We start from the raw sequence: 12124 nt of genomic DNA on the forward strand, positions 1-12124 counted from the left end.
GCAAATCACTTCATCCAGTTTGCCTCAATTTCCTTATCTGTAAAATGAGCTGGAGAAGGAAATGTCAAGTCTCTCCAGCATCTTTACCAAGAACACCCCAAATGAGATCTGAATAAGACACAACTGAAGAAAAATGGCAGAACACACTTTTCTTTCTTTTTTTTAATAATTATTTTTAATAATTTTGATTTACCAGATATATGCATGGGTAATTTTACAACATTGACAATTGCCAAACCTTTTGCAGAACGCACTTTCCAAGAAAATCTGGCATACAAGGATAAAGGGATTAGAATAAAAGCACATTTCTATAATCTAACAGGAAAATAGATTGTGAATCTCATCACCTAACAAAATAGTGAGAAGAGATGGAGGGGAAACAAATGAGTTTTCAGCAAGCTTAGGAAGTGACCCAGTGGGACCAGACTTAAGAACTTTTGAAAACTAGAGAAGACCCGTCTATGTTACTATAAGAAGCTTCTCTTTGCCAGAGATTGGGGAGCTACCGCGTTCGGACTCTGACAGTCCTTGGGGTGCCTCCTACACAAAGAAGCAGAAGGAGCGCCATCAGACGGATTCTCTAGAGAAATTACCGAAGAAAACGATGGATAAATACCAGCCATTTATATTGGCCCTTTTTGTGGTGGCGAAAAGCTGGAATCTGAGGGGCTGCCTGTCAATTAGGGATAGAGGAAAAAGTTACGGGATGTGAACGGGATAGAGCGTGGCTTTGCCAGGAGAGACAGTGAAGGGGTGGGTCTCAGAGAAGCCTCGAAGGACCTGTATAAATGGCGCCAGAGGGAAGGGAGCAGAAGCGGAGGATTTATTTGCTAATGACATTTGAGGAAAAACTACTTTGAAGGACTTCAGAGCCGGCCCCCCTGCCCATCACAGCTCCAGAGGTCGGAAGGTGAAGTCCTGACCGAGGGGATGGATCCTAGGCAGAACTGGGGCAGGTCCTGCGGAGCTCTGCGCGGGCGGAGGGCGAGAGGGTGGACGAGGTGGCGCGGGGCTCCGCACTGGCCCCATGGAGAATGAATGAGCAGGGACGGAGATGGCTTCTAGTTGCTAGGAGACCTCAGCCTGGGGAGATGCCGGCCCGACATTTAGGGCCCTCTGGTGGGCAGTGGGAGGACCGGAGCACGTGGGGAAGCCCAGACCAGGAGCTGGATGTACAGGAGGGCCCACTTGGCTGGAGGATTGAACGTGTTGCCCCCTGGTGGATAAATTGGTCAATTCCTGGTAAAGTGACGTCTGGCACTTGCGTGTAGCCTCGCTTACACTAGGGCAGTGCCCCGAGGGTCCCGGGGACAGTGCCCACCCAACGTGTCACACTTGTGCTTGCACAATATGTGCTTGCCTTAGGGGGCTGCGGCTTGTTGGAGACAGTGCGAAGGGGGGCGCTCTGGGAGCCAGGGACAGGACGGAGCAAAGGTTTGGAAGGTCCTGGAGTCCAGTGCCAGCACAAAGTGGGTGCTCGGGGGAGGCCGGAGGGCAAGAAGGGAGAAGGGGGGGGAGGGGGAAGAAATCCACCTCTGGCTGCTCCTCTCCCTCCTCCTTCCATCACTTCCACCTCCTCCTCCTTTCCCTCCTCTTCCTCCTTTCCCTCCTCCTCCCCTCCTCCTCCCCCCGGAACGGGCCAGCCTGAAACCCGCCCCCTCCCTGGGGTTTCCTCTGGACCATCCACAGCTCGGCAGCTGCCCCTGCAGTAATGAGCCCCATGACAGCAACCTGGGATGGGGCGAGGGGCAGGCGGCCGGATGGGGGCGACGGAGCCCTGGGGAAGTCGTGAGCTCCCCGGGCCAGGAGAGCGCGGAGGACGGGTCCGCACAGCCGCCTTCCCCGCTGTCCCGCAGGCTGCCCTCCCCAGTCTCCTCCGGCCTCCGTTTCGTCCCTAGCCTCCGAGCTCGGAGAATCCTTTGCTCGGCGCTCGTTTAGTTCTGCTCGGTCCTGGATCTTGGCTCCGCCCCGGCCGATTGATATGCGCGGACATCTCTGCGCAAGCGCAGAAACCGCGTGGCCGCCATTGGGCTGTCAGTCTGGCATGCGACTGAGCACTGAAGCCGAGGTAGGACTTGGGCGAGCGAGGGGGCGGTGTGTATGGGAGAGCCCGGCGTCTGTGCTCCGGAGGGAGGGTCCGTCCGTAGGGGTCTCTGACGTGGGGGAGGGTCCGTGTGTGGGAGCCCCAGGGTCTCAGACGGGGTCCGCTGTAAGGAGGCTCGGGTCTCTGGGGGACGCGGGGTGTAACATCTGTGCGGTGAGTGAGAGGCTTTGGCGGTCGCAGCTCCCGAGCTTCGGGCCTGGCTGGGCTCTGAGTGCCCGCCCGGCCCCCGTGTGGCGCTGAGGCGGATGAGACAGCCAGGGGGCGGCCACCGGCCTTGCAGAGAAGCGGGCGCTGAGAGAGTCGTCAGGAAACCCCCCCTCGGGCAAAGGGCTTCTTGTCTGCTTAAGGCTTAAACCGCGCGGTGAGACCCCGTCTCGTGGGGCTTCTGTTAGCGGAGTTAACTTTGGGGCAAAACCTAAAACTGAGAGGGATCCGAAGTGGCGTTTAGCCGAGATCTGAGGGAAGCCAGGGGCGGAGATGAGGGGGGAGGGGCGCCAGGGAAAATGGAGCATCTTGTGGGAGAAACAGCCGGGGGCCGGTGGTGCCACAGGGGAGGGAGGGGTGATGCAGGTGTAAGAACTGGGGGGATGGGCAGACTGTGAGGGGCTTGAAAAGCCAAACGGGACTTTGTTATCTGAGCTTGGAGGTGCCGGGGAAGATGCGCATGCTAGTGGGACACACTTAGACTTGTGCCTTGGAAAGATGCCCTGGAAATGTGGCAGGGAAACCCCCCGGACCATTGCGGAGCAGGAGCCTGTGATGTTCTTCTCTAAAGTGTCATCTTCTCCGGGAGCAGGGGTCTTGGGGGCTTCTGGGAGAAATGCAGCCGGGAGTTAAGTCCAGGTCCTTTATCGTCTCCTTCTTGGGGCCGGGTTAGCTTTCTTAGAGGCCCCTCTGTCTCCTGAAACTAGCCACAAACCAAGCTTCAGAAAACAAACAAAAGCCAATTGGACTGAAGGCCGGCAAGAATCACTGGAAGAGTTAAAGAAATAGATGAGTGATAGATAAAAACCGGGAAAAGAAGTGAGAGTGAAGTGAGAAAAGTATGAAGGTGAAGAGGCACACACACAAATGCTATGGGCAAAAATACTTTTAAAAACAGAACTGGCCCAAAAACTCACTGAAGAAAAGAACTCCTTTAAAAGCAGAATGGGCCAAATCGAAAAAGAGATACAGACTCATTGAGAGAAATCATTTCTTAAAAATTAGAATTGGGCAAAAGGAAGCTAATGGGTCCCAAGACTTCAGGAAACAAAACAAAATTAAAAGAATATATATATATATATATATATATATATATATATATATATATATATATATATATATATATATATATATATTTATATATTTATATAGTAAAATGCTTCATTGGAAAAATGGTGGGGAAGAGATCAAAGAGATAAGATTGTTGAACAACTCAAAAACCATGATTAAAAAAAAAAAAGCTAGACAGCATATTTCAAAAAATTATCAAGGAAAACTGCCTTGATTTCTTAAATCCAGAGAATAAAATAGAAATTGAAAGAATCCAATAATCATTCCTAATTCTAGAGTTTCCATGTCAAGGAGAAAATTTTGCAAGCAGCCAGAAAGAACAATTCAAGTATTGTGGAGCCACAGTTGGGAATGAGACAAAATTTAACAGCTTCCATGTTAGAAGAACAGAGGGCTTAGAATATATCCCAGAAGGCAAAGGACCCAGCATTACAAGTAAGAATACTACCCAGGAAAACTGAAAACTGAAAAACCCATCTTTGGATGGGTGAGGGGTGGGGAAAGAACATTTTTTTGACCTAGAGAACTTCTAAGCATTTCTGATGAAAAGCCCCAAGCTGAATGGAAAATTCGATATTCAAGCAGAAGACTCAAGAAAAGCATAAAAAGGTTAACATGGAAGAATAACCATAAATTGTTATATCATGGGAAGATGTGTAACTCCTAAGACTCTTATTATTAGAGCAGTTTGATAGTCTATAGAAATCAAGGACATGGTTGTTAATTAATTGTGTTGGGATGATCTCCCCCAAAAATTCAGGAATAAGACAAAGGGTTGCCTTGGGGAAAAGAGCAAGGGAAAGATAGAATACGGACATTTTTCTCACATAAAAGAGGCTTGCAAGGAAGAGCTTTTATAGCTGTGGGCTGGTGTGGGAGCAGTGCTTGAATCTTACTCATCAGAATTAGTTCAAAGAGGGAAGCAAATGTATGCACACTCAGACATCTATCTTAGCTAATAGGGAAATAAGAGGAGAAGGGAAATAAGGGGTGAGGAGATGATAAAAAAGGAAGAATAGATTAAGGGAGGCAGCCAGAAGCAAAACAGACTTTTGAAGAAGGAAAGAATAAAAAGATAGAGAAGGATAAATAGAAGAAAATAGAATGGGGGGAAATGTACAGTAATCATAATCATGAATGTGAATGGAATGAGCCAACCCATAAACTGGAAGCAAATACAAGAATGGATTAATAAACTAAATCCAATGATATGTTGTGTACAAGAGACACACTTGAAACAGAAAGTCACAGGTAGAGTTAAAATAAAGGGTTGTAATAGAATTTAATATGCTTCAGCTGAAGTAAAAAAGCAGGGATAGTAATCATGACCTCAGACAAATCAAAATAAAAACAGACCTAATTAAAAGACCTAATCAGGGAAACTACATTTTTCTAGAAAGTACTATAGACAGTGAAATAATATTAAACATTTTCACAGTAAATTTCATTAAGGCCTCATTTCTTTCTCTCTTTTTTTTTCTCTCTTTTTAAAATTAAGTTTAAAATTATACATTTTTTTGACAGTATATATGCATGAGTAACTTTTTTATAACATTATCCCTTGTATTCATTTTTCCAGATTTTCCCCTCCCTCCCTTTACTCCCTTCCCTAGATGACAGGCAATCCCATACATTTTACATATGTTACAGTATAACCTAGATACAATATATGTGTGTAAATCCCATTTTCTTGTTGCACGTTAAGTATTAGGTTCTGAAGGTATAAGTGACCTGGGTAGATAGACCAGTAGTGCTAACAATTTACATTCACTTCCCAGTGTTCCTTCTCTGGGTGTAGTTATTTCTGTCCATCATTGATCAGCTGGAAGTGAGTTGGATCTTCTTTATGTTGAAGATTTCCACTTCCATCAGAATACATCTTCATACAGCATTGAAGTGTACAATGATCTTCTGGTTCTGCTCATTTCACTCAGCATCAGTTCATGTAAGTCTCTCCAAGCCTCTCTGTATTCCTCCTGCTGGTCATTTCTTACAGAGCAATAATATTCCATAACATTCATATACCATAATTTACCCAACCATTCTCCAATTGATGGACATCCATTCACCTTCCAGTTTCTAGCCACTATGACAAGGGCTGCCACAAACATTTTGGCACATACAGGTCCCTTTCCCCTCTTTAGTATTTCTTTGGGATATAATCCCAATAGCAGCAATGCTGGATCAAAGGGTATGCACAGTTTGTAACTTTTTGGGCATAATTCCAAATTGCTCTCCAGAATGGCCGGATTCCTTCACAACTCCACCAACAATGCATTAGTGTCCCAGTTTTCCCACATCTCCTCCAACATTCATCATTATTTGTTCCTGTCATCTTAGCCAATCTGACAGGTGTGTAGTGATATCTCAGAGTTGTCTTAATTTGCATTGCTCTGATCAGTAGTGATTTGGAACACTTTCATATGAGTGGCTATAGTTTCGATTTCATTATCTGAGAATTGTCTGTTCATATCCTTTGACCATCTATCAATTGGAGAATGGTTTGACTTCTTATAAATTAGAGTCAGTTCTCTATATATTTTGGAAATGAGGCCTTTATCAGAACCTTTAACTGTAAAAATATTTTCCCAATTTGTTACTTCCCTTCTAATCTTGTTTGCATTAGTATTGTTTGTACAGAAACTTTTTAGTTTGATGTAATCAAAATCTTCTATTTTGTGATCAATAATGATCTCTAGTTCTCCTCTGGTCATAAATTCCTCCTCCACAGGTCTGAGAGGTAGACTATCCTCTGTTCCTCTAATCTATATATGATCTCATTCTTTATGCCTAAATCATGGACCCATTTTGAGCTTATCTTGGTATATGGTGTTAAGTGTGGATCCATATCTAATTTCTGAAGGCCTCATTTCTCAAACACATAAGGAACTGAGTCAGAGTTATAAAAAATAAGAGCCATTCCCCAATTAATAAATTATTAAAGGATATGAACAACCAATTTTCAGAAGAGATCAAAATTGTAGTCATGTGGAAAAAAATGCTCTAAATTGAAGAAAGGCAAATTAAAACAGTTCTGAGATGCCAGCTCACTCTTATCACCAGAAATGACATACCTTTTGATTCAGCCATACCCACTACCACTGTATCCCAAAGGAGAGCAAAGAAAAAAGAAGGACCTATAATGTATAAAAATATTTATAGCATCTCTTTTTTGTGGTAGAAAAGGATTGAATATCAAGAATTGATTCTCTTTTGGGGAATGGCTGAACATAGCATGTAATGGTGATGGAATAGTCTAAGAAATGGCAAGGGGGGAGAGTGATTTCATAAAAACCTGTCAAGATCCATATCAACTAATGCAATGTGAAGAAACTATACACAGTAACAGCAGTGCTGAAATGATGACCAAATGTTTGAAAGTCTTGGTTTCTCTGCTCAATACAGTGATCCAAGACAATTTCAAAAGAATCATGATAAAAAATGCTATCTGTCTTCAGAGAATGATGATCTCCAAATACCCAATAAAATATAATTTTACTTTTTTTTCTTTGGTTTGTGCCATTGCTAATATGGGAATATATTTTGCATGATTTCACGTGTATAATTGATATATTGTTCTTTCTCAGTGGTTGGGGAAGGGATGGGAAAGGGAGAGAATCTGAAACTCAAAATTTTTTTTTTATTTTTTAAAATTTTTTATTTTATTCATTTTTCCAAATTATCCCCTCCCTCCCTCTACTCCCTCCCCCTGATGGCAGGTAATCCCATACATTTTACATGTGTTACAATATAACCTAGATACAATATATGTGTGTAAATACCATTTTCTTGTTGCACATTAGTTATTAGCTTCTGAAGGTATAAGTAACCTGGGTAAATAGACAGTAGTGCTAACAATTTACATTCGCTTCCCAGTGTTCCTTCTCTGGGTGTTGTTATTTCTGTCCATCATTGATCAACTGGAAGTGAGTTGGATCTTCTTTATGTTGAAGATTTCCACTTCCGTCAGAATACATCCTCATACAGTATTGTTGTTGAAGTGTATAGTGATCTTCTGGTTCTGCTCATTTCACTCAGCAACAGTTGATGTAAGTCTCTCCAAGCCTCTCTGTATTCCTCCTGCTGGTCATTTCTTACAGAGCAATAATATTCCATAACCTTCATATACCACAATTTACCCAACCATTCTCCAATCGATAGACATCCATTCAACTTCCAGTTTCTAGCTACAACAAAAAGAGCTGCCACAAACATTTTGGCACATACAGGTCCCTTTCCCCTCTTTAGTATTTCTTTGGGATATAAGCCCAATAACAGCAATGCTGGGTCAAAGGGTATGCACAGTTTGACAACTTTTTGGGCATAGTTCCAAATTGCTCTCCAGAATGGCTGGATTCTTTCACAACTCCACCAACAATGTATCAGTGTCTCAATTTTCCCACATCCCCTCCAACATTCATCATTATTTGTTCCTGTCATCTTAGCCAATCTGACAGGTGTGTAGTGGTATCTCAGAGTTGTCTTAATTTGCATTTCTCTGATCTGAAATAGTGAAACTCAAAATTTAAAAAGAAAATGCTAAAAACAAGTTTTATACACATGTGAAAATGAAAAGGCTATTAGACATCGTTGATGCCTTTTAGGCAGGGCAGTTTCTGTTGAATGATAAAGTTGGAAAACAGACTATAAAAAAGGGAATGAGAGGAAGTGGAAGCACCTGTTGTAGACAGTCTTCTCAAGAAATGTACCCACAGAGAAAACTGGGAGAGCAATTTGGAACTATGCCCAAAAAGTTATCAAACTGTGCATACCCTTTGACCCAGTATTGCTGCTATTGGGATTATATCCCAAAGAAATACTAAAGAGGGGAAAGGGACCTGTATGTGCCAAAGTGTTTGTGGCAGCCCTTTTTGTTGTAGCTAGAAACTGGAAGTTGAATGGATGTCCATCGATTGGAGAATGGTTGGGTAAATTATGGCATATGAAGGTTATGGAATATTATTGCTCTGTAAGAAATGACCAGCAGGAGGAATACAGAGAGGCTTGGAGAGACTTACATCAACTGATGCTGAGTGAAATGAATAGAACCAGAAGATCGCTGTACACTTCAATGCTGTATGAAGATGTATTCTGATAGAAGTGGATATCTTCAACATAAAGAAGATCCAACTCACTTCCAGTTGATCAATGATGGACAGAAACAACTACACCCAGAGAAGGAACACTGGGAAATGAATGTAAATTGTTAGCACTACTGTCTATCTACCCAGGTTACTTATACCTTCGGAATCTAATACTTAATGTGCAACAAGAAAATGGTATTTACACACATATATTGTATCTAGGTTATATTGTAACACATGTAAAATGTATGGGATTGCCTGTCATCGGGGGGAGGGAGTGGAGGGGGGGGGGAAATGAATACAAGGGATAATGTTATAAAAAATAAAATAAAATAAAAGCTGATTTTTAAATTAAAAAAAAAAAAAAAAAGAAATGTACCCACAGAATGTAGGGAAGATGGGGGATAATAGCTAGCAGGGATGGATGGATCAGATGTGGAGGGTTTTGAGGTTGGGGGAGACATAGGTGTATTTGTGGGCAATAAGGGAGCATCTTGGAGATTGGGAGAGATCAGTGATCAATAAGAGAACAAGGATGACAGGTAGGCAGTCTGCTGGAGAAGAAGGAAGGGAAGGGAATCACTGGTACGTATTTACCTTGTCTAGGAGTGAGTCTTTATGTGATAGGAGGAATCTGAGTGAAATGAAGAGGGGAGAAGAGGGAACCTTTTGGCAGATGGCCTCGGTTTTTCCTGTGAAATAGGCAGATTTCTCTGCTGAGAGAGTGGGGAGAAAGGGGAGCCACAGAACGTTTGAGGAGGGATTAGAAGGCTTGGAAGAGCTGCCGTAGAGAGTGAGAGACTGAGTTGAATTGAGAGAGATGGTAGAATTGCCGAGCAGCAAAGAGGGCCCATTTGAGGTTTTATAACAAATATACTTATTGGACCCAATAAACACAATTTTATGATTTGTGTTCAATAACAAATGTTAAGGATGAAAGGCAGCACAAAGTGAGTGATCCAGGATTGGGGTTTGGCAAGGCAAGATCTTTGACAGAATAATGGGGCAACGAATTAAGATAGTGTAGAACTGGTTCTACAAAGGGTTAAGATGGGGAAGGGACTATGTGGTTGAGACTCATGATGGAAAATGCTGTCTGCCTCCAGAGAAAGAATGATGGGGTCTGAATGCAGAACGAAGTGTGCCATTTTCACTTTGCGTGTGTGACTTTTCCCTTTTGTTCTGTTTATTTTGCAGCATGGCTAATGTGGAAATATGTTTCCATAGTTGCTGATGTGTAACCTATATCAGATTGTTACCCTCTTGGAAGTAGGAGAGGAAAGAGGGAGAAAAATCTTATTAAAAATGAATGTTGAAAACTATGTTTATGTGTGATTGGAAAAAATAAAATAAAATAAAAAAATACTATTTACACAAAAAGAAAAAAAGAATTGTGAGGTTGAAGGTTTGGAGCTTTAAGGCATAGGGGAGGTGGAAAGGCAGCAGACTGCTCAGATAAGGGAATTTCAGGATTCGTGGCCATGGAAGTGGTAGCATGTGGATGATGGCAAGTCAAGGCTCTGGCCATATTTGAGTCTGGACATTTGAGGTCACTTGAAATAAGTGAATTGAAGGAGTGGAAGGTGAGGATTTTGGAGGTTAAGGCTGGCCCAGGTCGTCTAGCAGAGACAGGATTCCACCGTCTGACTCCTGGATGAAACTTTAAAGCCCAATGAATCCTATGAAATTTTTTGCTATTCCTCACACTGAGTTTCTGGTGGCGCTCATTGATGGGAGAGCTCACAGGTGGTTAAAAGGGTGAGTGTGCTGTGTTTCATCACAAACAGGCCTGCTGACTGACTCCCTCTCTGTATTTTCAGGTTGGAAACATGGAGTTCCAGGCGGTGGTGATGGCTGCGGGAGGGGGATCCCGGATGACAGACTTGACCTCCAGTGTTCCCAAACCCCTTCTCCCTGTGGGCAATAAGCCTTTGATCTGGTACCCACTGAACCTGCTGGAGCGCGTCGGATTTGAAGGTGAGCTGGCAGGATGCTTTGGGCCCTGTAATTTTGTCAGATTTACGAAGGGCTGGGGAGCAGGGAGGAGCTTCAGAGGTGGCTGAGTCACAGGCGGGGAGGCCAGCGCAGAGCTTCAGGAAGGGCCTGAGGGAGGCCAGGAAGTACCCTGCTATTTCCTAGTTGGAGACAGCCACAAGCTTAGGAGTCAGGGCACAAATCAAAGTTTGAAGAGTGAAGTTTCCAACTTCTTGGTGATGGGGATGAGCGTCCCCTCAAAGTGAGGCCATTATTCAGAGGCAGGTGGGCCGTGCGGTGGTGAGAGCCTGGAGTCAGGATGGGTGGCCCTGGGTTCAAATCTGGCCTGAGGCTCCTGTTTGCTTGGAGACTATCCAAGTCACTTTCCCACTCTGACTTGGTTCCTTCATCTATAAAATGAGGATAATAACCTCACAGGGTTATCCTGAGCATCAAATGAAATTATGATTGTAAAGCACTTAGTGCAGCGTAAGCATTCTTTAAATATCAGCTGCTGCTACTAGTATTATGATGATGATTACCAGCTGTGTATAACTCTAGGCACATCATCTCTGCCTGCCTCAGTTTATTCAACTGTACAGTGGGAATAACAGCACCTACCTTGAAGGATTGTTGTGTCTCCAGCTTAGTGAGTAGTTTGGGGCACTGGTCCAGGCTATCAGAGGCAGGATTTGAACCCAGGTCTTCCTGGCTCTGAGATGAACTCTCTATCCACAATTGCATGCTGGCATTCACCTTCCTTATAATAGTAATAGGGGATAACTGTCCCTTTGTGCTCGCCCTGGTCAGACTGAGCTCTCATGGGCAGGCTGGAGAATGTGGGGTTCACTGACCAGCATGGGCTCTGGCCAGATGATGATGGGAGATGTGGAGAAAAGAAGAGACTCAGGAAAGATGTGGCAGTTCTTCAGGGATTCAAGGAGTTGTCATATACAGAGGGTGTCACCTCTTGTTTGTGGCCCCCAGAGGCTCCTGGATCTCAGGGGACTGCACAAGGTGAAAGTGAAATTTCAAAGAAGGCTTCCCATCCTCCCAGTTGTCCCAAGTGGAATGCTGGCTCATCCAGCATTCTGTAAGATGGAACTCTAAGGGAAGCACTTTCAGTCAGTCCTGTCATTAGGAGAGGGCCTTGCCTGAGGCTGGAGGGAATGAGGTCTAAGGCTCAAGGAGGGAGGAATGACCAGAGGTCAAAGGGAGGGTGAGAGCTGCTATGGCTGGCTCCTCATGGACTTGGGAAGCTGGGAGACCAGCGGCCAGGATGCTGCATGTAAAGGAACCTTCCTGAGGGGTGTGGGAAGAGCCGAGGTAGAATCTTCCAGAGTGCTGCTTTCTTCATAGGATGAATTTTAGAGCAGTCATTTGCAGCTTCTCATAGAAGAGAATTGTTGGCAATATACCCTTTTAAAAAATATTAAATTTACTAACAAAAATTGCTTTTTTCTCTTCCTTTCATTCCTTCAACACTAGGGGAAGTGGGGAGGAGAGGAGGGGCTGCATAGGGAATCCCAATATATGAGCATAAGCAAAAAAGAACAGATCCTGGCTTTGACTAGGAACAAACTTGCATGTTGCTTTCTGCCCCGAGGTCCTCCCCTCTCTGTCAGGAGGTGCTCCCTCTCATAGCCATCTCTGGGGATGAGAAAGTGGCTTTTGGAGATACCGACGA

At 44.0% G+C, this 12124-nt stretch overlaps 1 protein-coding gene across 5 annotated transcripts in view; it reads left to right on the plus strand.

Moving 5' to 3' along the window:
• Positions 1 to 1026: 1026 nt before the first annotated feature.
• Positions 1027 to 12124, plus strand: part of EIF2B3 (eukaryotic translation initiation factor 2B subunit gamma) — a 78762-nt gene continuing 67664 nt past the window's right edge. The window contains exons 1-4 of one of the 5 annotated variants that reach the window (XM_074266089.1): positions 1027 to 1242; positions 1366 to 1469; positions 1857 to 2068; positions 10284 to 10440. In XM_074266089.1, coding sequence (XP_074122190.1) covers positions 1982 to 2068; positions 10284 to 10440 — 244 coding nt within the window. In that variant the 5' untranslated portion in view covers positions 1027 to 1242; positions 1366 to 1469; positions 1857 to 1981. Of the gene's footprint in view, positions 1248 to 1365; positions 1470 to 1667; positions 2069 to 2094; positions 2258 to 10283; positions 10441 to 12124 lie in introns of those variants that run through there. The other 4 variants (XM_074266088.1, XM_074266091.1, XM_074266086.1 and 1 more) reach the window with 4 other exon arrangements.

This window comes from Sminthopsis crassicaudata, chromosome 4, assembly GCF_048593235.1.
Source record: "Sminthopsis crassicaudata isolate SCR6 chromosome 4, ASM4859323v1, whole genome shotgun sequence".
Lineage (NCBI taxonomy): Eukaryota > Metazoa > Chordata > Mammalia > Dasyuromorphia > Dasyuridae > Sminthopsis > Sminthopsis crassicaudata.